General features: G+C 32.4%; 1 protein-coding gene and 2 long non-coding RNA genes across 6 annotated transcripts; 1 reads left to right on the forward strand and 2 right to left on the reverse strand.

The window, feature by feature from the left end:
• Positions 1-1,289: 1,289 nt before the first annotated feature.
• On the reverse strand, positions 1,290-2,073 carry LOC120069161 (uncharacterized). The gene is made up of 2 exons (XR_016526376.1): positions 1,920-2,073; positions 1,290-1,843 (listed from the first exon to the last, which is right to left on the reverse strand). It is a non-coding gene; the product is annotated as an uncharacterized LOC120069161 (long non-coding RNA).
• Positions 2,074-7,366: 5,293 nt separating this feature from the next.
• LOC150030902 (proline-rich receptor-like protein kinase PERK2) lies at positions 7,367-16,056 on the forward strand. The gene is made up of 9 exons (XM_090309380.1): positions 7,367-7,436; positions 8,384-8,513; positions 8,618-8,815; positions 8,871-9,127; positions 10,793-11,233; positions 11,806-11,921; positions 12,794-13,054; positions 13,856-14,056; positions 15,988-16,056. The coding sequence occupies exons 1-9, from the start codon at positions 7,367-7,369 to the stop codon at positions 16,054-16,056; spliced, it is 1,743 nt and encodes a 580-aa protein (XP_090165506.1).
• Positions 16,057-19,123: 3,067 nt separating this feature from the next.
• Positions 19,124-24,109, reverse strand: LOC150030903 (uncharacterized). Of its 4 annotated transcripts, XR_016526375.1 has the most exons (4): positions 23,953-24,109; positions 23,668-23,876; positions 22,458-22,617; positions 19,124-21,694 (listed from the first exon to the last, which is right to left on the reverse strand). It is a non-coding gene; the product is annotated as an uncharacterized LOC150030903 (long non-coding RNA). The 4 variants fall into 4 exon arrangements; XR_016526372.1 differs by lacking the exon at positions 19,124-21,694 and having other exon boundaries at positions 22,114-22,617; XR_016526373.1 differs by lacking the exon at positions 19,124-21,694 and having other exon boundaries at positions 22,114-22,881.
• Between the last annotated feature and the right edge of the window lie 384 nt (positions 24,110-24,493).

The following is a 24,493-nucleotide window of genomic DNA, read 5'->3' on the forward strand; positions in this document are numbered from 1 at the left end:
GCATGATCCACTTGTATGTCTCCCAACATGCTTAGTTACATAAAATAACCTCAGATCTTAGTTTTTTGGATTGAGTAAAAACTTATCAAATAACAGTTATTTTATTAATAACAATATGTTTACAAAATATTTACAAACTACGAGACTATCAGGAGAATTAGGACACCAATCCCAATAACATCAAAATCATGCATGTTTAGAACTAACAAGGTCACATCTAATGTATGATTTTCTATTTCTACTTGGCATGCCTTTATCTTTTCAGTAGCTAACATAATTTCTCCTGTTGGAGTAGAAACTGATAGAACAGACAATAAGGGTTCTAATTCTAACATGGCATATTTTACAAATGCTAGTGATATAAATGAGTGAGACGAACCGGAGTCAAACAAAACTAATGCTAGTATCCCAAGATTGGGAATGTACCTATCATAATGGCGTTGGACTTCTTGGCCTCCTATCGGGTGGTGGAATACACTCTACCCTGTTGTTGCTGATGGCTTGAACCACCTTGATTCGAGCTTGCAGGCTAGCCCCTATTATCATATGCATTCCACTTGGGGCACTTCTCCGACATGTGTCCTCTCTGGCCACATTGAAAACAAACTTCAATACCAGCCAAACATCGTCCCTAATGACATCTACACATGTCTAACAAACCGACTTATCTTCCTTAAAAGCTACAGATTTGGAGTCTTGTTTCCCCTATTGTCGTGGAGTTTTGTCTATGCTCTGACTTTTTTATGGAGGCTCTAGAGGCCTCTGGTCTGCCTTCCTCTTCTGACCTGAAGTGGATCATGCTCCGTATGATCTCACGTTTTCCTCTTTTGTAGTGGAATCTATTCTCTGGCTGCTATACACAACATTATTGCATAACTGGTGGGTTCATGGGCAAGTACATAACCTAGCTAATCCTTCAGACCCTAATGAATCTTTCTATCTTAAAAAACATGAGTGTTTTAAAAGATGTGTGCCTTGTGATAAAGTTTTCTTTCAGCATCACCAATTTTGTTCTCTTAATGTAATGCTTAATACTATTCCTTATTGAATTTTCAACTCACGTACCTTATTCTACGGCTAAAACAATCACATCCTTTCAAATATTTAATTAGTTTAAAATCACATTTTCCAATTGTAGGATCTAAAAGCTATTTTAGTAATTATTGTTTCTTCCATACATGCTAGTTAGATGACAAGAACTTATGTATGTTCAGATGATAACAACATGATTCACTTAGATCTTTCTATTGATTTACAATACATATTTGATTGAAAATCATACTACAGTGTTTAAACTAACCTTATTACTAGTACGCAAAAGGTTGTATTATTTATCTTTTCACATGGTATTACATAATATTCAACGTTTATCACATAACTAAAACACAAAGTGTTTTACCCATCTTACTTGTAAGTAAAAGGATCTATTATTTATCATTTCATTCTATTACTTTATATTTATCTCTTAACATATTGTTCTCATGCTCATTTTTATGTTTCCACCACAAGGGCTCTTATGATAATCCCCGACTTCCAATTTGTATCATATTGAGACAACTGAAATCGGACCAACCCACTTTGGTCAAGTTTAAACTTTCCTATCAAGATATTGAACCACACGTTTTTTGGCCTACCATATAGTATTTCTTCAGACTTTATCACATTCCCATCTGGCAACACGATTTTCTTGATCAAAGAACCATCCCATCCATTGCAACCATCTCTCAACTTCACCTCAATATTTACTGTGTACAAAGTATTTGGTTTGAAATTAGAAGAACTCAGATCCAAGAAACAATCAAACCAAGATACACGAAGAAGCTCTGCTTCTTCGATTGTATAACTACAAATTTTTGAACACCATAATGAGAGAGATTACATTGAGTAAAGGCAAATAAAATTTGGGTTTAAGATTATACCCGCAATAGACCTCCTTGTTGCATTTCTAGTATTGCTCGTTATCACTCCATCCTATTGTGAGAGCTCTCGGAAATACCAAAAGTTGTGTGCTCATTGTTTTCTCTTTAGTTTACCACTAAAAGGATTGGACTTTGGAGGAGAGATGTGAGAATAAGTAATTCCACTACTCTTTTATATTCGCACATAAGGGTATTTTAGACCTTTCTAAAAGTAAGAATTTTTTGTATCCCTTATCCTTTCTCTCTTATCTTATAACTTTTTGTATCCCTTATCCTTTCTCTTATCCTTAATATCTCATTTTTTTATATCTATTTAATTTACTTTTAAATTTTTTTATATTTTAAGGTACTTACAATGGGTAGTACTTTAAGAGCGGTAATAAATAAGGGTCTATTTGGTAGGTAATTCAAATTATGTTTTAGATTCACTTATTCCGCAAATATAAATTTGGTAGATAGCATAATTAATCAAAATATACTTATGTATTCATCTAGAAATGTATCAATGTTATATAAAATTTAGTCACTAACATCATCCAACAATATAAATATCACTTTTCTCTATTTACTTTGATAACATTCAAAAAGTAGAATATAAAATTGTATTATATGATTCCAATACGTTTTATTCCTAAAAAATATTATCCACAAATCCCTCATGGTCATGGGCATATATTGACCCATAAAATTATTTTGACCCTTGAGCATTAGATTATTGTCGTTCTGCCCATTGGTCTCACTCTCCCCTCTCTCCCCTATCTCTCTATGTCATTTTATTTTTAAAGTTGAAACATTGATGGATGCTTTTTTCATGATTCTCTTTATTTTATTAAAATAAAAATATGAATAGAACCTATTTTATTTAATTAAAAAGATATTTGAAGTAAAAGTTAAGAATGAATTATCTAAAAATAAAAAGGAAAAACTATTGGATATGAACTATCCATACATTATCAAGTACATGAAGTTTATATTCATTTAACGAACCCATGTCATTTCCTTTACCATACATATTTTATATTTTTTTTTCACTTTGATATGCTTATATTCATCCAATTTCACCTTTCAACAGAGCGAATTAAAAAAAAAAAAAAAAACCTAAAAATAAAAGAACGATGCAGCTACAAATATAGCAATAAATCCCAAAGTTTCAATAGATATAGCTCAATGCAAAAGAAAATTTACTATGTATCAACAGATATACCAATGATAGATTATATCCCTAATAGGAGTCCATCCACAATTGAGTCTATCATTGAGACACTTTTCTATGTTTTTTTTTATTTTTTTAAAAAAATACTACTATACACTTAAACGTGACCATGAGTACTAAAGTATCAACAAATATAGCCAAATGCAAATAAAATAATAATAATAATAAATAAAATAATAATAATAAAATAAAAATAGAAAATTTAGATCTAATTCGTGGAGTATACAATTGACACCCTACATCGCTAATAGGAGTCAATTAACAATAGGGTTTACCATTTATACATTTTACTATGTTTGCATTTTTTAAAAAAAGTATTGATATACACTTAATTATTAACCCTAAAAATGCTACCTATTACAATTACTTTAAGAGAATATATCAAAATAATAAAATAATATACATTGATAGTTGAGAAATGATATTGTTTGGGTGAGATTTACATATATTAATCAATAATTTTTGTTTATATCATTCTCAGAGGAGAATGATGTGTAAGTTAGCTTTGGATTTTATGTGTTTCTTTTCGTTCATTTAAGCTTTGGTATGATTTAAAATATTCCCATCCATATTTTCTATCGATTTGAAGCCAATATCATGCATAATGGTATCCTTTTCAATGAGGTCAATATTTTCTAATGAAGGGTGTACAAATAAAATGAAATAAATGACAAGTTAGCTAACAAAATTTTTAACCGGATTAAATTTGTACCATTTCTAGAGTATGTGGACCAAATAGAAACTAATGAAAATGTAGGGGTTAAATTGATACATTTTATGATAGTTTAGAGACCAAAAAGAATTCTTAACCTTTTGGCTCTGTTTATATTTTATGTTGTGTTTTATAGTTCTTATTATATAACTTCCTACCAACAACTCCCACATGCACCTGAGTTATCCTACATTGCATACTATCTAAACTTGCGGACTTGTCTATGTTTGCATCTTAATATGCATCCTCAATCTTTTCTCTAAAAAGGCTTTCTGGAGACACGAGTTCACTACATGATCATCACACTCTCTCCTATATGTTCCTCAAGTTGTATTTTTATAGATCACTAGTCTATATATAAACATTATTATCTAGTACACTTCTACCTCTTTTATGTAGCAAATAATAAAAATAAAAGCATGTGAAAACTTTAGATTTCCTTAACTATTCTTGTTTTGGATTTAATTTTAGGTTATATGAAGGTGAAAATTAAAAAATAAAAATAAAAGCAATTAACGGAATATATCAAAGAAACTAGGCCTGATCTTCTGGCAAAAACATCGGGAGTAAGCATATCTCCCAACGAACAAAACAGCATCGAGATATTGAAAGAGAAAATCTAGTTGGTGTAGCAAACTCTCGATGACGTTGGCACCATCGCGAGAGGTGTAACAACCGCCGATGAAATGTTGATCCCGTCGGGAGATAGGTATATACACCGTCAGGTGTTAGGATAAACTCTCAACACGTATGCGTCGCACGTCGAGAGAATGACTCTCGATGCCTATTTCCCAACTAATCTCCGATAAGCTATTATTCGTCAGAAGATCTATTTCCTGATGTAGTTTAAGCTATATCCAAGCGATGTTATACATCAGAAAAATACTATATTCTTGTAGTGATGTGAGTCAGCACTTAAGACTTCATTTACTCATTTTCCAACAAATTTCTTCTATCCTCAGCCATGCAGTTGAATGTTCTTCATTTCAAAGAGAGAGGTTCGAGAATGGTCTACAAGAGGAAATTCGAACCTATGTCATAGTAAGTGCAGAATGGAAATATTTCTCAAAACTGGTAGATGCAGCTAAAAGAATGGAGAAAAGTTTGTTGGGAAGAAGATAAAGGAAAATCCTCAGCCATGCAGTTGAATGTTCTTCATTTCAAAGAGAGAGGTTCGAGAATGGTCTACAAGAGGAAATTCGAACCTATGTCATAGTAAGTGCAAAATGGAAATATTTCTCAAAACTGGTAGATGCAGCTAAAAGAATGGAGAAAAGTTTGTTGGGAAGAAGATAAAGGAAAAACAAAAAGGGATATTCGTGTGGGAAATTTCTCGAACACACCACATGAACAGCTAAATAGAAGATTTACACCTAGAGTCATGAGTGGAGGAAGTTTCAAATTAAGGCGTGATTTAGGAATACAAGCAGGAAGAGAAAACTAAAGGTTAGAAGGCTCTATCTGTCCTATAGTTTTGTCTGGGCAGCCAAGTAAGACACAACCTAGAGAATCAATAGCAAGTGTAGATGTGCAACCTTATCGTTCATCTTGTCACAAGCATCACTAGGGTTCGTGTTTGACGGGAACCAATGTATGTTATAACTATAGATAACTTGGTTATATAGGAAAAAGTGTCTACAGTTGTTACATGGGGGTATTATGCAAAAGAGTAATTTGTTGTCTGGAAGTTCATTGTATAGAATATTTATGGGTTGAATTCTTGTGTGTGGTGTTATTTTCTTGACTATGTGGGTTTGTTAGTACTAGTGGCATAGTTGTATGGTTTGATATCTTGAGTTATCCAAAAATGGATTAATTCTTGAAATACCTTAAAGGAGTGGCAGAAGAATCCTTTTAGGTACTATGTTCTTGCTGAAGAAGGTAGGTAAGTATTATAGCAACATAGCATAGTTATTGAGTTATGTGCAAGAAACTATAGTTAATAAGATTGATTATTTATGTAAGAAATTCCTAGATGTTCGCCTAAGTGGTCTAACATGGTACATAGGACAGTAATGACGTTTCCAACATCGTACAAGTTGGTTTTGGAAGAGTTGAAAAGAGAGTTGAGGATCCAACTACAGGAAACAGTGGATAAGAGTTACTTCTGAATGGTGTATTCCATGTGATGCATTAGTCCATATTTAGGTTTATTAAGGGAAATCGGTTGGTCTTGAGCTGGTACAGACTACTTTAATAATCTTAAAATTATTGTAGAGGACTAAAGACAACTCAAGATTGACAAAAGAGTTATGTAGACGATTCGAGGAAGGATTGAAGAAAGAAATACGTACCCTTGTAACAACCAATGCTAAGTGGAATGTGTTTTCTAAACTAGTGGAAGTTGCTATGAGGATGGAAATGAGTGTGGTGGAAGAAAACAAAGAAGGAATAGTATACAGTGGTAGTGGATCTAAAACTCCAAGTCTATTTGTTGAACATATAAGAGTGAAAGGAGTAAAAGATTTGCACCTAGAGTATCTAATAGAGGATCTTTTAAATCCAAGAATGGAGGTACATTGGGTTCCAAGTTGAGTTCGAGTAAAGAAATTTAAGGAATAGAGGGAAATTTTCGTACTGAGAAACCTAAGGAATCTATTGCTAGTGTTAGAGGGAGACCTTTGTGTTTAGTATGTAATAGGTATCATTTGGGATAGTATTCTAGCAAAACTCATACATGCTATAGATGTAGACAACCTAATAACCTGAAAAGAAAATGTCTGCATTTGATGTAAAAAAGATAAGGATGTATAAGCAATGCTTGTAAACACCGGTGATGAAGGGTACCAGTCAAGTTATAGGTGTTGAAGTTATAAATAGGTTTAAGGTATATGTTAATAGTTGTGGAATGGTCGGTAAGTAATGTATGAGATATATAAATAATTTATTAACCAGCAACTTTAAATCTTGTGGCTTTGTTATTGTGATTTTTTTATTTATTTAATGTTTTAAGTCTGGACCACATTCCCTGAATTTTGAGGATGAAATTCCCAAAAAGGGATAGTAATTTGTAAGCCGTAGAAACCCTTCATTATTCTTCCAAAGTTCAATATTGATTAATCTAATGTTAATAACATACTTGGTACACAGTAAATGGTGTACTGTGTACCGTACTGTGTACCAAGTAGTTTGTAACATTAATCTAATATTTTAAATGTTAGTTCAATTGTAATCGGTTAAAAAGTGGAAAAATAGGCTAAGAAAAGGGAAAGTTTGTTGATAGTAAAAGGAAAGAAAAACGGAAGGCAGAAGGGAACTCAAGTAGAAATTTGTTGAACTACCCGAGAGGAAATTTAGAAGTGGGGAAAAATTATGAAGTTCTTTGAAGGAAAATTTGAGAAATTACTTGGTTTAATTTACTAAATTTAAAGGAGAAATCTTTTGTTTTTTTTTTTTAAAAAAATTAAGTATTTAGGGAAGGAAAATGGAGTAGGTCACATGCTGAAGTAGCTGCTGACATGAATTAATTTGCTAAAGAAAAGGTTGGTCCGCAGGGTAGATAAGATGAGGTAAAATCGGTCGATGGAAGCATTTTCTTCAGAAAAATTGTTCGCCCGTAATTTTGATTCTAAATGTGCATATGATGATGAATGTAAATGGCGATGAAGGATTATGATGAGTAAAGATGGATGAATGAGTGATCTATCTCTTGGTATGAAAATAAGGCGTGCATCGATGATAGATGTGTGCACACCTTGTTAGTGCGTACAAGTTCTCTTAAGTTAGACCCAAGTATAAATCTCCTAAGTTTCCTAGTAAGTCTAGGGTTGAACGTAGGGACTCTAGAATGTACTAATGCAGGGTTTATTTTCGGATCAAATGCAGAGTTTTCCTAATTAATTGAGAGGCATTAGTATTTTATACTAAACTAATGGCACGCATGCAAAAAGAAATAGAAGTTCAAAGGGAAAAAGGGATTCGTGGATGAATGGCTTTAAATGTAAATGGTATGCGTTGATAACTTGGTAAGAATAGCAAGCCAATATCCACAATGACAGCGGGATGAGGATGTTGGAGATGTTTTTTTTACAGTCTAAGTGTATGTGTAGTGCATTGGAAATTATGTTCTTTAGTTCATGCTATGTCCAACATCTCTCGATGCAAATGCCATACATAATCATATCTCTAAGGTGCATGTGTTAGTTACAAGGAACAGATGAAAGACATGAGCAATTCTATCTCTAAAATTACTTTACGTGCTGACTTGATGCGTTGAATGGTTAAAATATTCTCTCGAGTGACTTAACTACTTTTTCACTTTAATCAACTGATCAGGAAGACTTAGGCAAAAAATTTCATGCTCTCATCAATCTAGAAAGTTCACAAACACAAACAACTTTGAAAGTAAACAGATGGAGAAATAATGAATATGATCGAAAATAAGATTGAATTAAAGATAATAAATGTTGATACAACAATCTCAGTTCAATGAAATAGAATGGTAAATGGAAATGTAAGATAAAAAGGAAGAAGTCAAGCCGCAAAGGTCAATCTCTTGTCCTCTTTGGCTTGTTTTTAATGCTTGTTATGTCCAACTAGATGGAGGAGTCGAAGAAGATATCTCTCTCGAGCTTCTATCCGGCATCACCTCTTTATCAACGGTGGAATGGTGGTCATCCTCCTACTTCTTGCTTGCAGACGACAAAGTGATTCTAAATACTGGCTTCTTGTAAAAATTCTAACTGTCTAATCTCTTAACTCTGCAGGTTGCTTCCCCTCTTATAGGCAATCTCTCATGCATTAATTTCTGATTCCTCTGTTAAAGTGCATTAGCCCTAAACCTCACGCCATATACACCACCCGCTGCTGCCGCAATGCTCTCAATGCCGCCGCCAAGGCTTTAGCCCTAAACCTCAAGGCCCACAATGGCACCACATCCCTATTTCTTTCTCAGGAGCAGTGGGACAACTGCACAGGCCCCTTCTCCAGGCAGCCCTCCGTCTCCCTGATGGGCTGCGGCCTCCAGAATATGTACACCACCGGCAGCCGCTGCTCCACGCTCCTGTTCTTGCCAACGCTTCTGCAGAGCAAGGTACGAGGCGGCGGTGCAGAACTGCTCTGGGTTTGCAGCGGCGGAATTTGATGGGTTTTGTGGTGGGTGTTTGGCGGCGGTGGCAGAGTTAAAAAGAGCAATGATGGATGATTTACAGGTTCAGAGTGATGATCAAAATGAGAATAGTGCTTGTGGATTTGCTGCTGTTGTCGCTGTTGCCGCTGGTAGGATTGGGAATCGCTCTGATTTTGATGCCATCTTCCAATGCTTGCCGGCTTTGGACATTTTGAGTAAGTTGTCAAAAAAAATTTCTTCATATTTTACTTAAAATTTAGGGTAATCCAACACTTTGCAGGATAATAATTATGGGTAATTACAATGGATAATATTTTTAAAGATAATAACAAAGTGTATAATATTATTTTTAAAAAATTGTAAAGATAGTAAAGTTTTGATAGATTTATATTGTTGATAGATTCTTACTAGCGATATGGTCTATCAGTGATAGACTTCTACCAACGATATGGTATATCACTAATAGACTATCTAAATTTTGTCATATTTATAATTTTTTTTATATTATAATATATTTGTTAATACTCTAGGCTTAATTGCTAGGGTGTCTAGGGCAAGGTCACATTTTTCAAATATATGGAGTTGTAAATTTTTTAGGCCCACGATGTAAAGAGTTAAATATTGATGCCTTGTAGTTATGGGCTCACGAACTTATTGACACGTGGATAGAAGTGGATTTCACAATTCCACACTTCCCAACTCCTACTTCCCAAAACCTTAACCCAAACACCCATTAAGTGTAAAACAAATTTTTCAAAGAATTTGCGCATAACAAAATTAATTATTGATAGACTTCTACTAGCGATATAATCTATTATTGATAGACGTCACCCTGAGAGCTAGATCTTAATTTTGCTATATTTGTAAATTCTTTTGTTGGGTCATATCGGCTAATACTTTGGCCTGTTACTATATTTGCAACTACCAAATTTAACAATTGTTTTAGTTCGAAAAAAAAATTAAATTATAAATTTTGTCCTCATAGTTTGATGAAAGAATTTAGTCTCTATGCTTTATATTTAGAAATTAGTCTATATAGTTTTGATAAAACTCTCATAATCATCCAAATTATTTGAATTTTGTCGTATCATAAAAATTATTCATGAGGTTTTATCAAATTATTAAAACTAAATTCTAAATTTCTTCAAATGAGAGGGACAACAAAAACTATTATTATTATAATAAATAATGGTCTTATTAATTTGGTTAAATTTTAATTTTCTTCACATTTTGGTATCCACAAGGAATGGTTTAAAATACTTCTCTTCTATAGATTTAGAGCTTTTTTTTTTTTTTTTTTGTGAAAAGGATCTGTAAGATTTGAAGGCTTCTAATCCCGTTTCTTCTTTGTTTGGCTCTAGTATCAGGTTCCGGCTACTTGAAAATCAAAGGTATGATTGGAATTTGCATTATTATGTATGGATTCTTTCTTCCCATAAATATACATGTTCGATATAATCAAAAGATTAAATTTACATAAATTTAAGTTCAACTCTACAAACTAAATTTCTCTAGAAATCTCTCGTGAAACTAATTAACAATTAGTAGCATTAGTGAAATAGAAAATGCTACCTTATTATCATGAGAATAAAATGTGTTTAGTAACATTGTCGAGGAGATGTTGACAAAACCATAAATGACAATTTAAAATTTTAAAATGCTCGGTCAAATGGCCTAAATTATAACACCTAAATTGAAATTAGACTAATTCAAACTATAAAATTTGAATTGAGACTCAATTAAGAACATAACCTTATTAACCAACAATGAAGAAATGAACATGAAAAGATGAGACATTCATTTCAAGTCCTTTAAAGCCCGTCATAATTGCATTTTTCTACCCCTTCAAATAATTTCCTACGAATCTAAAAACATGACAGGTTCAGTAGCGAAAGCCATAGTGGCCGCCATAGTGGTGGTGGTGGTTTTGCTACTCATCGTCCTCCTAGTAAAGAACGCTAGCAAGAGGAAGAGGAAGAGCAAACCATCTCCCTCGAACGACACGTCAATGTGGTCAGGACTGTATCAGTTCGCGAAGGAAGAGATCGACAGGGCGCTTGACTTCGGGAGCGAGAGGACGAGCCTAGGGAGGGGCAGCGCTGGGCAGGTGTACAAGGGGATACTGCCAAGCGGGCAGCAAGTCGCCATTAAAAAGATATTTCAGAGCAACACGTCGGACTCGTTCCTTAGAGAAATTGACGGGTTGTCTAGGGTTCGGCATCCACATTTGGTGTCCCTGTTGGGATGCTGCATTGAGAATGGGGAGCAGTATCTTGTGTATGAGTATTGTGAACAAGGCAACCTGGCTCAGCATCTCTTGAGTAAATATTCTTCTCATCTCCTCTTTAATTACTTGCCTTTTTTTTTCACCAATGGTTAATGTTTACCTCAAACTTTCAATTTGAAAGGTAAAAAAATAGGAGATAACGCAATTTGTTAGCAACATGTTTTCTTTTGTATTTTTTCTTGTTTTCAAAATTTAGTTTGGTTTTTTAAACCATCATTAAAAGAAATATAACTAATAAGATTGTCGAATGAGACATGAGAAATTTTAGATTTTTTTTTTCATGTTCAAAGTTATAAACAAAGGTAGTAAACTTTTAATTATCTAAACATAGAGTTACATTTGAGAAAATTAAAGTTGAGAGTAAAAATGATTAATGATACCAAGTTGAAGGGTAAAATTTGATTTTTTTTTTCTCACTAATTGGGTTTTTACGTAAGAAAATTACAATTAACGCCACATTTACTCCTCAGAAAACGTAATCAATCAATCATAATATGAAAAGTAGAACCCATTTAAATAAGTTTATATAAAACTAGTTAAAAATATTTTGTGAATTATGAAATAAATCATCATAATATTTTAGGAATACTATTCGGATGTTTTCAGGAAAAGACACAGTACTAACATGGAATTCAAGAGTACGGATTTTGAGAAATTGTGCTCTTGCACTGAGGTATCTCCATCAACGTGTAGATGGCTGCATTGTCCATACAGATATTAAGGTAACATCTTAGTCTCATGCTAATTTCCTTATTTTTAAAATTTAATAAAAAAGTAACATAACAATAATAAAATTAGAAATTTAAAATTCGTTTTCGTAATCATTTAGATTCTGTTTGGTCACTGTTTGATTTTTAACAAATGTACTTCTTTTCTATCAAATTTCTTTTTCATCTTTCATATATATGTATAGTTGTGAAAAACTATTTTTTTCTTTTTTTTTTTTTTTCCAAAACTTAGATTGAGTTTTGAAAAAATTGATCTAACACTATAAAATTAAATTTACTTTTGCTCTTAAGCTTAAACTTTTAGGTCAATTGATGATTTAAGATAGTATCAGAGTAGATTGCACTTGTTGGGTTTTCTTCATATTTCAAGTCCATAAGTATTGAGGGACGTGTTAAATGATATGATATATTAAATTTGCTTTCACACATAAGCTTGGGTGAATCGGTGATTTAGGAAGAAAGAAATCTCGAGAAGGAAGATGTGTTCTTAGGCTTAATGTAATAGCAACAATTTCTAACACTACAAGAATTCCGCACTTTAATGTCGGTTTTAAACCGACATTAAAGGGCTTTAATGTTGGTTAACAACCGACATTAAAGATAGTATTATTAAAGTCCTTTAATGTCAGTTGTTTTAATGTCGGTTTTAAACCGACATTAAAGGGCTTTAATAACACTATCTTCAATGTCGGCTGCAATCGACATTAAAGCCCTTTAATGAAATTTGCAACTGACATTATACATTCGAGACCACTATTTTCAACCGACATTGAAATCCAAAATTGTTGTAGTGTGAATAAACTACATGTAAGTTTAAGTTAATGGTACATTTACCATTTTTTTTTTTTTTTTGTTTATTTTGATAGTTAACCAACATACTTTTGAATGAGAAAATGGAGCCAAAACTATCAGATTTTGGGTTGGCAAGGATGTTGGGAATGGATGAGACAAAAGCATTCACAGATGTTAGAGGAACCATTGGTTATATGGATCCTGAATACATGAGCAATGCCAAACTCACTTGTGCAAGTGATATTTATAGTTTTGGCATTGTGGCTCTTCAGCTTTTATCTGGTCAAAAGGTCATTGATTTGGATCTTGATGCTAGAGATCAATTAACAAGAAAGGTTAGTTTTCAATAATCTCACCATTTTCATATCCTTCATTTCCCTCTACTTATCATATTCTTGTTTTCTTTTTATTCTTTTTTCTCATCTTAATTCACAATTAAATTTAGTTTAGTTGAGACCATGTTTACATACTCAAATAAATATTTAGTAAAAGTGTCATTCTTAAATATTTTTAGTCATGAATATTGATCTCTTATCTTATTATGAAGTCGAATTATTTTTTTTCAACAATATGTGAGGTGGGAGAATCGAATCTCTAAGACATCATGCCGGTTGAACTATACTTATTTTGAGAAAAAACAAAATAAAACAAAAAGAAAAGAGTTAACTATTTAATTATAGATATCAAGGTAAATATAGGTATTGATATTTAAGTGTTGTCATGTACAATTTTTTTTTTTTCTAGAATTAAACTAATATTATTATTTTTTGCTATTTCATACAAAAGGGATGCATGATATAAATACATTTTGGACGAATGGTAATGAAGTGGGCCCCACATTATTATTCCCAAATGATTGTTTTTGTATAGATATCAAGGTAAATAGTTAGATGTATGTTAGATTGCACTTATTTGTTTATTTAATTTATTGTCGAACCAAAGTTGGTGCTACGACGAACTCTTGCGTATAGCCTAAAATTCACATAAATATCTATAGTTCGTATGAAAAAATTGTTAGATTTGGCTAATTTATATTTACCAATAATTAGTGAAGATATATTTTTGATGTGTAGTAATCAAATCAATAAACTTTAGGGGATTGAAGATTGAATATTTATTATATGGTATGATTTCAGGCAAAAGATGTAAACATGGGGTTAAGAGCATTGAGTGATTTTGAAGATCCGAGATTAAAAGGAAACGTAAATAAAGCAGATTTTGAATCCATTTTACAAGTTGCTGTTCTTTGTGTGGCAAAATCAAGTAAAGGAAGACCCACAATAGACATTGTCTTTGAGGAATTGGACAAAGCTTGGCAAAATACAGTCGCTAACGAGGTTAGTAATTAATAATTTTACTTACCATTTTTATTTTCACTAATACTAGTTAGGTTAAATTCTTAATTGGGTCCCTACGGAAAAAAAACTCGTCTATTTTTTTTTTTTTTTTAATAATCGCAATGGGTAATACTTCTTAATTAAGTGTATTGCAACGTTTTTAAAGAATTGTAAAAATCAAAATTTATTAGTGATAGACGGTTAGAATATTGTATCAATTTGTACTCCTAAACTTTGGGTTTTGTATCAATTTGTACCCCTGAACTTTGGGTATTGTATCAATTTAAACCCTAACCTAATAGTTGTATCAATTTAAACTTTGAACTTTTGGAATTGTATCAATTTAAACCCTAAACTAATAATTGTTGAATTCAAACTCTGAACTTTTATAAGTGCATCAATTTAAACCGTGGACTTTCATAATTTTATCAACTTAAACTCTTTATTATGTTTTATTTGGATACATTTACGAATGTTCGAGATTAAATTGATATCTTTATGAAAGTTTAGAATTTTGATTCATATATTTATGAAAGTTTAAGGTTTAATTGATATAATTATTAAATTGGGTATAAATTGATACAAATCTCAAAGTTCGGAGTTTAAATTGATACACCTCCAAAGTTTAAGGTTTAAATTGATATAATTCTTAGCTTAAGGTTTAAATTAAATTGATAATTGCCCTTTTTTATATGTATAAAATTTTTTGTATTGTATTATAACTACTAATAATTTAGATATGGTCACTATATTTGCAATTGTTGTTTGTGTTATTAAAATATGGTTCCATAAAATAGAAATTACTTTGGCATGGAGTGCTCAAACTCCCCCGGATTGAAATTCTATACAAGGGTCAAAAGGTCTTATTTTTTTCAACTGATATGTTCATGTGTATTTATGCGTTAATGAATTAGTATTTAAATGATACAAAAATTCGGTTGAAAATTGTAAGTGAAAAAAACGTACAGAGATCAAAGTAGGATTTAAATTAAAGTTATTTTAGTTCGTACATGATTCCTTTTTCTAATAATTGTTATTAAGTTAAAATATTATTTTTGGTGTTGTACTTTCTAATTCATTCCATTTTATCCATGTACTATCAATCTTTAGATTTTTATCTTATACCTTCAATAAATCTTAAATTTAATCTATCAAAACCAGATATTCTTTATTAAAATGGATTAAATAGTTATCACAATAATTTTCTGACGATATAAGATGAATATATTTTCATAATTTATAAATGTTAATAGGTACCAACTTTAAAACACCGATGAAACTATACAACATATTGAAGGCATTACAAAGAGTAGAGACAAATCAAACAAAATAAACACCAATATGGTCATGATTGATAAATTAAGGATGTGTTTGATTTAATTTTCAAGTATTTAATTTTAAAAATAAGTCATTTTAGAAAATATTAAAATGTTCGACAACTCTTTAAAACAGTTATTGAAACACTTTCAAAATATATTTTATACTCTTTTTATCAAGAGTTTAAATAAAGAAAAATTTTATACTCTATTAACGTCTATCAATGATATAAATTGATAGAAGTCTATAGCTGATAGAGGTTGATAAAAATCTATCAGTGTCTATCAGTGATAGAAACTGATAATCTAAAATGATTAAATTTTGTTATTTTATGTAAATAGTTTTCCCTATTTTTCTATTTGTGAAAATTCCCGGTAAATAAAATATTTTTTTTAAAAAAATACTTTTTCTCTAATCAATCCAAACCGGTGGTATAAGATTCGAAAAGAAAGATTAATTTATAAGTCATCAACCAAACAAAATATCCAACATGGCTTCCATAGTTAAACTATTTATTTACCTCAAAATCTTTTGAACTAAGAAACAAATGAAATTAAACAATGACATTATTGGTACCATCACTAATTGTTGTTATATTTACATTTGGAGGGCAGAGGGCACAGCAAGAGATGAACTCACCAGCAACCTCATTGTCCAAGCCATGGGAGGCTGTTCCAGTGTGACATATATATCAATATTATCAATGTTGAAATCATAGAGTTAAAGGAAAAAAGTAGGATAAAGTTTGTCCACAAATTGCTCCTTTTGATAAAAATAGATTTTGGGATACAACACTTTTATGCTAAGGAAAACAATGTACATATACTATTAATCATATGTATGCATATACAATATAATCTTTACCTTTATATCTATATCGAACAAAAGATTGGAGATGTAGGTTGGGCAGTTGTTTTTGCAAGAGAGGTTCTTATAGAATTTTTTTAGGGTAATTGCAATTGGTAGCATTTTTAAGAATAATAACCGAGTGTATAACATCATTTAAAAAAATTGCAAATTTAGACAAATCTATCCGCGATGGACTTCTATCGTTGATAGACCCTCAAATCTATCCGGATAGACTTCTATCATTGATAGACCCTCAAGTCTATCAACGATAGACTTCTATCGTTGATAGACTCTTCCGAATGATATGGTCTATCACTGATAGACTCCTACCAATTATATGGTCGACATTGATAGACTATTTAAATTTTGTCATATTTGCAAATTTTTTTACATCATATTATATCTACTAATACTTTTGATCCAATGTCTATATTTGCAACTGTCTCGTTTTTTTATATATCTAATTGAATTTATGACAAAACATTAAACATCTCCTCAATGAACAAATACATATGCGTTTTATACTTAATTTGATGAAGAAAAACATCTCAAATTTACTAATCTCATTTAAAGGTTAAACATCTATAATAACTAGTAGTTAATATTAAAATTTCACAACAAAATCTTTCTACAAAATAGAAACTTCATTGGTGTTGGGATAAATTGAAATCAAAATCTTCATGAGTATAATAAATTAGTTTTTCCTAATCAAAACTAGATAGTAGTTGATATTTGAAGACCATAAATCTTCGTGAAAGTAACAATAATATAGTTTCCACTAAACAATTTTGGCTTTAGATGTCAATTTTAAACCAATATCGCATATGCAGACGGAGAGATATTGATTATAATCTCAATTAGTGGAGAGGCTTTTATAAAGAGTTTGAGTTTCAAATCAATGTGTAAGATTCGAGGAAGGCTATGATTAGAAACATACTTTGTGTATTGATTATATGCCTCACTTGGATAGGAAAAAAGGTCACCTTTAAGAGTAATGACGGGGTGTACATGAATTGGATTCGGTTGAAGATGTTTTTTGGATTAGCTTGAAAATTCGAGTTGGTTAGATTGACAACACAAAGAACCTAAATAAAGTCTCTAATTCAACCCAATCCAACCCTTAAAATTTGGATTGGGTTAGGTTAGGTTGTTAGGTTATAACTTGTTTTTTTCTTTTTAATTAAAAAAATGTAAATTTATATACAACACATAACTAATAACTAAAATCTTATAAAATTCAAATGCTAAATACCAAATATCTAAGATATTTATTGGAAACTTCAAATAAAGACAAATATCATAACAATTTTAAAAGAAAAATTTTTAAAAATCATAAATTAATTAATACAAAATAATCAAACTTTAAACAAACAAAAATATATATAGTATATTTTATTTATATATATATAATTCGGGTTGGGTTGGGTCAAGTCAAATTTTTTTTTAGTCAATCCACGATCAAATCCAACCCAACAAAAATAGAAAAGATTCAACCCTACCCAACCCAAAAACAAAACTAATCCAACTCAACCGTTATATTTTGGGTTGGATAGTCTGAATTGTTCGAGCTATCGGATTATTTACACCTTAATAATGACCTTAGTTGAGGTAAGTGTGTGGGAAAGAAAAGTACTAAAATAAAAGTTTAGTTGTGTTGGAAGACAAGGTGAGATTATTATGTCAAGACTACAAGTCTACAAATATGGTTTGGTTTCGTAATACGTGAGTTTTGTGTTTTCAAGTCGTTGAATTTTTGTATAGGAACTCTTATTAATATTCACAACTTTGGACTGTAGTACGTGATGGTTAAAAGGTGTTGTATGAGTTGATGGTTTGAAGTTTTAGCTTCAGTTTGTGCTTGAGTGTTTTCTTGAAGATTGGATTGTCCATAATGTCTAATGTTTAGATTTGCAAGTTCAAATGCTTTTGAACGTCAACTAGCAAGGTCTGAGCTTCTTTAGTAAGATTCGATAAGGATTAATTGTTGCCATAATTTCCTTTCCAGGATTGAATGTAAGTGTTTGAATGATGTTTTGAACCCTTTGTTAGCCTCTAATGGTATGTTTAGAGAATCTTAAAGTAATTGAGTAAAGTATGTAGATTGGTTTGTGACATGAGGGAGCGTGTTATTTGTACTTTTGAACTAATTTGGAGTGGTTTATGTTGGCTTCAAGAGTGATAGTTGGCCAAGGATCACTCAGGGTGGGCATCTATCATGTGTCCAAAGTATATTTCAAGGTGACTCTTTTGACATCGACTCTAAGACCTAGTGGTGATGAATGATTTTTTATTGATTACCTACTGCGTGTTGGTGTGTGATATTTGATATGCATGTATATGTCATTGTTTCGGCTTTGTTCATACATGTATGGTGTTTGGAAATTGATGAAGTGCGATGACAAATATTTTACTGGTGCATGCATGTGATTTTACATTGTTTTGTTTGCAAGCCATGCACATTACTTCTTTGTGTGACATAAATATGCATGACTGAAACCGATGCAGTGCAATGATAAATCCTTTACTGGTGCACACAAGCGATTATATTTTGTATACATGTGTGTTGCTGACATGAGGGTTTAAAAGACTAGTTGCGCATAGAGATGTTTGAATACTAGTATGATTTGAGTATTTTATTGTTATTGGAGATCATGCTGAATCTGAGGATGATGAGATGCAAACGTATGTTATAGAGCTATGATGAAGAGATGTATATGTATGTTATAGAGCCATGTTGTGATACTTGTGATGTTGAGATTGTGATAGTGTCCTCACTGATTAGTTAGATACCCACCAGAGGTTGTGTTTCCTTTGGGATTCACCAGGGGTTATGTTTCCTTCAGGATTCCCCATGGGTTGTGTTTCCTTCAGGATTCACCAGAGATTTTGAGTCCTACGAGACTTACTAGAGGTAGTGGGCATACTTAACTACAGTAGGGAAGAAATCAGTTTTTTTCATATATGTACGTGTCCCATGAGGACTAGAGAAGTTTATATGTTCCACTAGAGGTAGGTTTCTAGAGAACATAGATGTCTAGCCTGACCCCAGTAGTGGGGTTACTTACTGAGTAATTTATACTCATTCTTTCCCATGTTATTGTTTCAGGTAAAGGAAGAGATGCACCAGCGATTGACAAGTGAAATTCGTGATCAAGCCACTGGGACCAGTTTTATGCTTCTGCTCATGATATTTAGATTTCTTTTCATGTTTTTCAACTTTCAGTTTTGATGTTTGAAACTTACTATTAAGATTTTTTTTCAGGCCTATTTATTATCATTTATGATTTATGGGTACCCTATCGTCTGTTTATAATATTTGAATTTAATGAAGGTCTTTTGAATTTACCTTATTTATTTAGCATTTATTTCACTGAAAAATGGTGTCGTTTTAGGTTCCATGCATGCATGTATTTGGTAAAGGCTTAACTTGAATCTTAGGGGGTTAGGTCGTTACATGGCTAGCCGTCCAATTCCAAATGAAAGATTTAGGAGAGGCGCAGTTTGTTTTGGGGATCCAAATCATAAGGGATCGTAAGAACAAAAGGTTGGCCTTGTCTCAGGCATCGTACATTGATAAAATGTTGATCAGGTACTCAATGTAGAATTCCAAGAGGGGTTTATTACCTTTCAGGCATGGAATTAATTTGTCTAAGGAGCAGTGTCGTAGGACACCTCAAGAGATTGAGGAAATGAAACGGATTCCCTATGCATCGGTTGTTGGTAACCTTATGTATGCAATATTATGTACTAGACCGGACATTTGCTATGCAGTAGTGATTGTCAGTCGATATCAGTCCAATCCAGGATTAGATCACTGGACAACTGTCAAAACGATTTTCAAGTATCTTCAAAGAATGAGAGACTATATGCTCGTATATGGAAATAAGGATTTGATTCTTACAGGATACACAGACTCTGACTTTCAGACAAAGATTCTTGGAAATCAACATCAGGGTCAGTGTTCACTCTGAATGGAGGGGCTATAGTATGGCAAAGCATCAAATAAGGATGCATTGCGAACTCCACTATGGAAGCTGAATACGTAGCCATCTGTAAAGTTACTAAAGAGGTTTTTTGGCTTAGGAAATTCCTTACCGATTTGGAAGTTGTTCTAAATTTGTCTTTGCCGATCATACTCTATTGTGATAATAGTGGGGCTGTGGCAAATTCTATCAGAGTCACCGACGAGGAAGGCATATAGAGCGAAAGTATCATTTGATCAGGAAGATTGTGCATCGTGGTGATGTGATTGTCACAAAGATCGTGTCAGAGCACAATGTTGTTGATCTGTTTACAAAGGCTCTCACGGTTAAAGTGTTCGAGGGTCATCTGGAGAGTCTGGGTTTATGGGGTATGTGGCACCTTGTCTAGGGCAAGTGGGAGATGTTACTGGGGTATAGAGTATGCCCTAGTTTATTGTATTTTGTACTGTTTTGTATTGTACATTAGTCTTCCGAGGCATTAGGACAAGTGGGAGATAAGTTACTCATTTACTCATTGTGTAGTCTCTCTATGCTATCGTTTAGTAAAACACTTTTACTCGATAGCTTTTCTGTGAGATTAATTCGAATAAAAAAAACAATCATCATTATTTTTAGAAAACCATTTTTCTTTTATCTCACAGTTACCATAACCGTGGAAAACCTCCCACTCAATTTGGTTATAAGAGAAAAATAATAATTAATTATCACATTACTAATATATTATAAATACGCACAATAACCAACTTATCATATTATATTTATAACCTATAGTTTTAATATTTCATCATATGAAGCATATAAACTATAGTTCTTTTTCTATTTTATGATATTTAATATAAATCATATTTATATTAATTCCTCCGATTAATAATATATCAAATATATCATATCAATTATATCACATATAATTGAATTTCCTCTTGTTAATTTGAATACTTCAAATTAACTAAAAATCTGATTCTCAACTTGAACCCATTGAGTTACCAAGGGGACCTTATGGACCTGTAGCTTAAAGCTCTAATGGTACGTGAATAACTAACTAAACTTTTTAATCACGATATTCACCATCATTAATTGTCGGGCATGCCACTAAAGACCGACAGTTACACTCTTCACACTAAAGATATATTCTACGTCCATTGGATATAACCAATCAACAATGCGATGACCCTTCACAAATCGCTCGTAATTATAATTGAGCCAATTTACCAATTTTCCCTTGTAGTTACATCTAACTCCTTAAATATCGTTGATTCCTCTAATAAACAATATGTCATAGTCCTACTATGACTAAGCCCTCTCGGGCCAGGAGAAGGTGTGACCACTATGTTCAAGACCCGAAATCAGCTCTTAAGGGAGCAATTTATCTGCTTACCCTTGCTTCAGAGAAGGAATGAGTTCTGTCTTGTGTAACTGAGTTCCCAGCTCCCCAGTCAGACGCATCCTCAAAATGGTAGGCTTATTGAGTTGTCATTCTAGCCACTCTCGCCTATACAAATCAAAGGATCATTCTCATGAACAGGAGTTTCCAACTCACTCAGGATTAAGGTCATGTCACCTATGGTCATTCTAGTGAAATGTAAGTCTCAATTATTAACGGTGTTATATAAAAAGACTAATCATTTTGTGGTCTGATCTTATACAAACTCTTTATATAGGATATTTCCACTCGCATGTCTCCACATGAATGGTCAGGATCAGACCATATATAGCACTTTACAATATCTGTAATATCTACAAAGCGGGTCGTATCCGTAGTGTCATCAGGATAAGGTATCCCTCCTTTATCCATCTACTATAGAGCATTTAGGTTATTACTTAAGGCATGATCCACTTGTATGTCTCCACATACATGCTTAAGTTACATAAAATAACCTCAGATCTTAGTTTTTTGGATTGAGTAAAAACTTATCAAATAACAGTTATTTTATTAATAACAATATGTTTACAAAATATTTACAAACTACGAGACTATCAGGAGAATTAGGACACCAATCCCAATAACATCAAAATCATGCATGTTTAGAACTAACAAGGTCACATCTAATGTATGATTTTCTATTTCTACTTGGCATGCCTTTATCTTTTCAGTAGCTAACATAATTTCTCCTGTTGGAGTAGAAACTGATAGAACATACAATAAGGGTTCTAATTCTAACATGGCATATTTTACAAATGCTAGTGATATAAATGAGTGAGACGAACCGGAGTCAAACAAAACTAATGCTAGTATCCCAAGATTGGGAATGTACCTATCATAATGGCGTTGGACTTCTTGGCCTCCTATCGGGTGGTGGAATACACTCTACCCTGTTGTTGCTGATGGCTTGAACCACCTTGATTCGAGCTTGCAGGCTAGCCCCTATTATCATATGCATTCCACTTGGGGCACTTCTCCGACATGTGTCCTCTCTGGCCACATCGAAAACAAACTTCAATACCAGCCAAACATCGTCCCTAATGACATCTACACATGTCTAACAAACCGACTTATCTTCCTTAAAAGCTACAGATTTGGAGTCTTGTTTCCCCTATTGTCGTGGAGTTTTGTCTATGCTCTGACTTTTTTATGGAGGCTCTAGAGGCCTCTGGTCTGCCTTCCTCTTCTGACCTGAAGTGGATCATGCTCCCTATGATCTCACGTTTCCCTCTTTTGTAGTGGAATCTATTCTCTGGCTGCTATACACAACATTATTGCATAACTGGTGGGTTCATGGGCAAGTACATAACCTAGCTAATCCTTCAGACCCTAGATGAATCTTTCTATCTTATAAAACAACTCTCGTGCCTAAGAATGTGTGCCTTGTGATAAAGTTTTCTTTCAGCATCACCAATTTTGTTCTCTTAATGTAATGCTTAATACTATTCCTTATTGAATTTTCAACTCACGTACCTTATTCTACGGCTAAAACAATCACATCCTTTCAAATATTTAATTAGTTTAAAATCACATTTTCCAATTGTAGGATCTAAAAGCTATTTTAGTAATTATTGTTTCTTCCATACATGCTAGTTAGATGACAAGAACTTATGTATGTTCAGATGATAACAACATGATTCACTTAGATCTTTCTATTGATTTACAATACATATTTGATTGAAAATCATACTACAGTGTTTAAACTAACCTTATTACTAGTACGCAAAAGGTTGTATTATTTATCTTTTCACATGGTATTACATAATATTCAACGTTTATCACATAACTAAAACACAAAGTGTTTTACCCATCTTACTTGTAAGTAAAAGGATCTATTATTTATCATTTCATTCTATTACTTTATATTTATCTCTTAACATATTGTTCTCATGCTCATTTTTATGTTTCCACCACAAGGGCTCTTATGATAATCCCCGACTTCCAATTTGTATCATATTGAGACAACTGAAATCGGACCAACCCACTTTGGTCAAGTTTAAACTTTCCTATCAAGATATTGAACCACACGTTTTTTGGCCTACCATATAGTATTTCTTCAGACTTTATCACATTCCCATCTGGCAACACGATTTTCTTGATCAAAGAACCATCCCATCCATTGCAACCATCTCTCAACTTCACCTCAATATTTACTGTGTACAAAGTATTTGGTTTGAAATTAGAAGAACTCAGATCCAAGAAACAATCAAACCAAGATACACGAAGAAGCTCTGCTTCTTCGATTGTATAACTACAAATTTTTGAACACCATAATGAGAGAGATTACATTGAGTAAAGGCAAATAAAATTTGGGTTTAAGATTATACCCGCAATAGACCTCCTTGTTGCATTTCTAGTATTGCTCGTTATCACTCCATCCTATTGTGAGAGCTCTCGGAAATACCAAAAGTTGTGTGCTCATTGTTTTCTCTTTAGTTTACCACTAAAAGGATTGGACTTTGGAGGAGAGATGTGAGAATAAGTAATTCCACTACTCTTTTATATTCGCACATAAGGGTATTTTAGACCTTTCTAAAAGTAAGAATTTTTTGTATCCCTTATCCTTTCTCTCTTATCTTATAACTTTTTGTATCCCTTATCCTTTCTCTTATCCTTAATGTCTCATTTTTTTATATCTATTTAATTTACTTTTAAATTTTTTTATATTTTAAGTTACTTACAATGGGTAGTACTTTAAGAGCGGTAATAAATAAGGGTCTATTTGGTAGGTAATTCAAATTATGTTTTAGATTCACTTATTCCGCAAATATAAATTTGGTAGATAGCATAATTAATCAAAATATACTTATGTATTCATCTAGAAATGTATCAATGTTATATAAAATTTAGTCACTAACATCATCCAAC

The sequence above is a fragment of the Benincasa hispida genome, unplaced genomic scaffold, assembly GCF_027475165.1.
Source record: "Benincasa hispida cultivar pf3 unplaced genomic scaffold, pf3_genome.v1.1 HicScf1596, whole genome shotgun sequence".
In the NCBI taxonomy this organism is placed as follows: domain Eukaryota; kingdom Viridiplantae; phylum Streptophyta; class Magnoliopsida; order Cucurbitales; family Cucurbitaceae; genus Benincasa; species Benincasa hispida.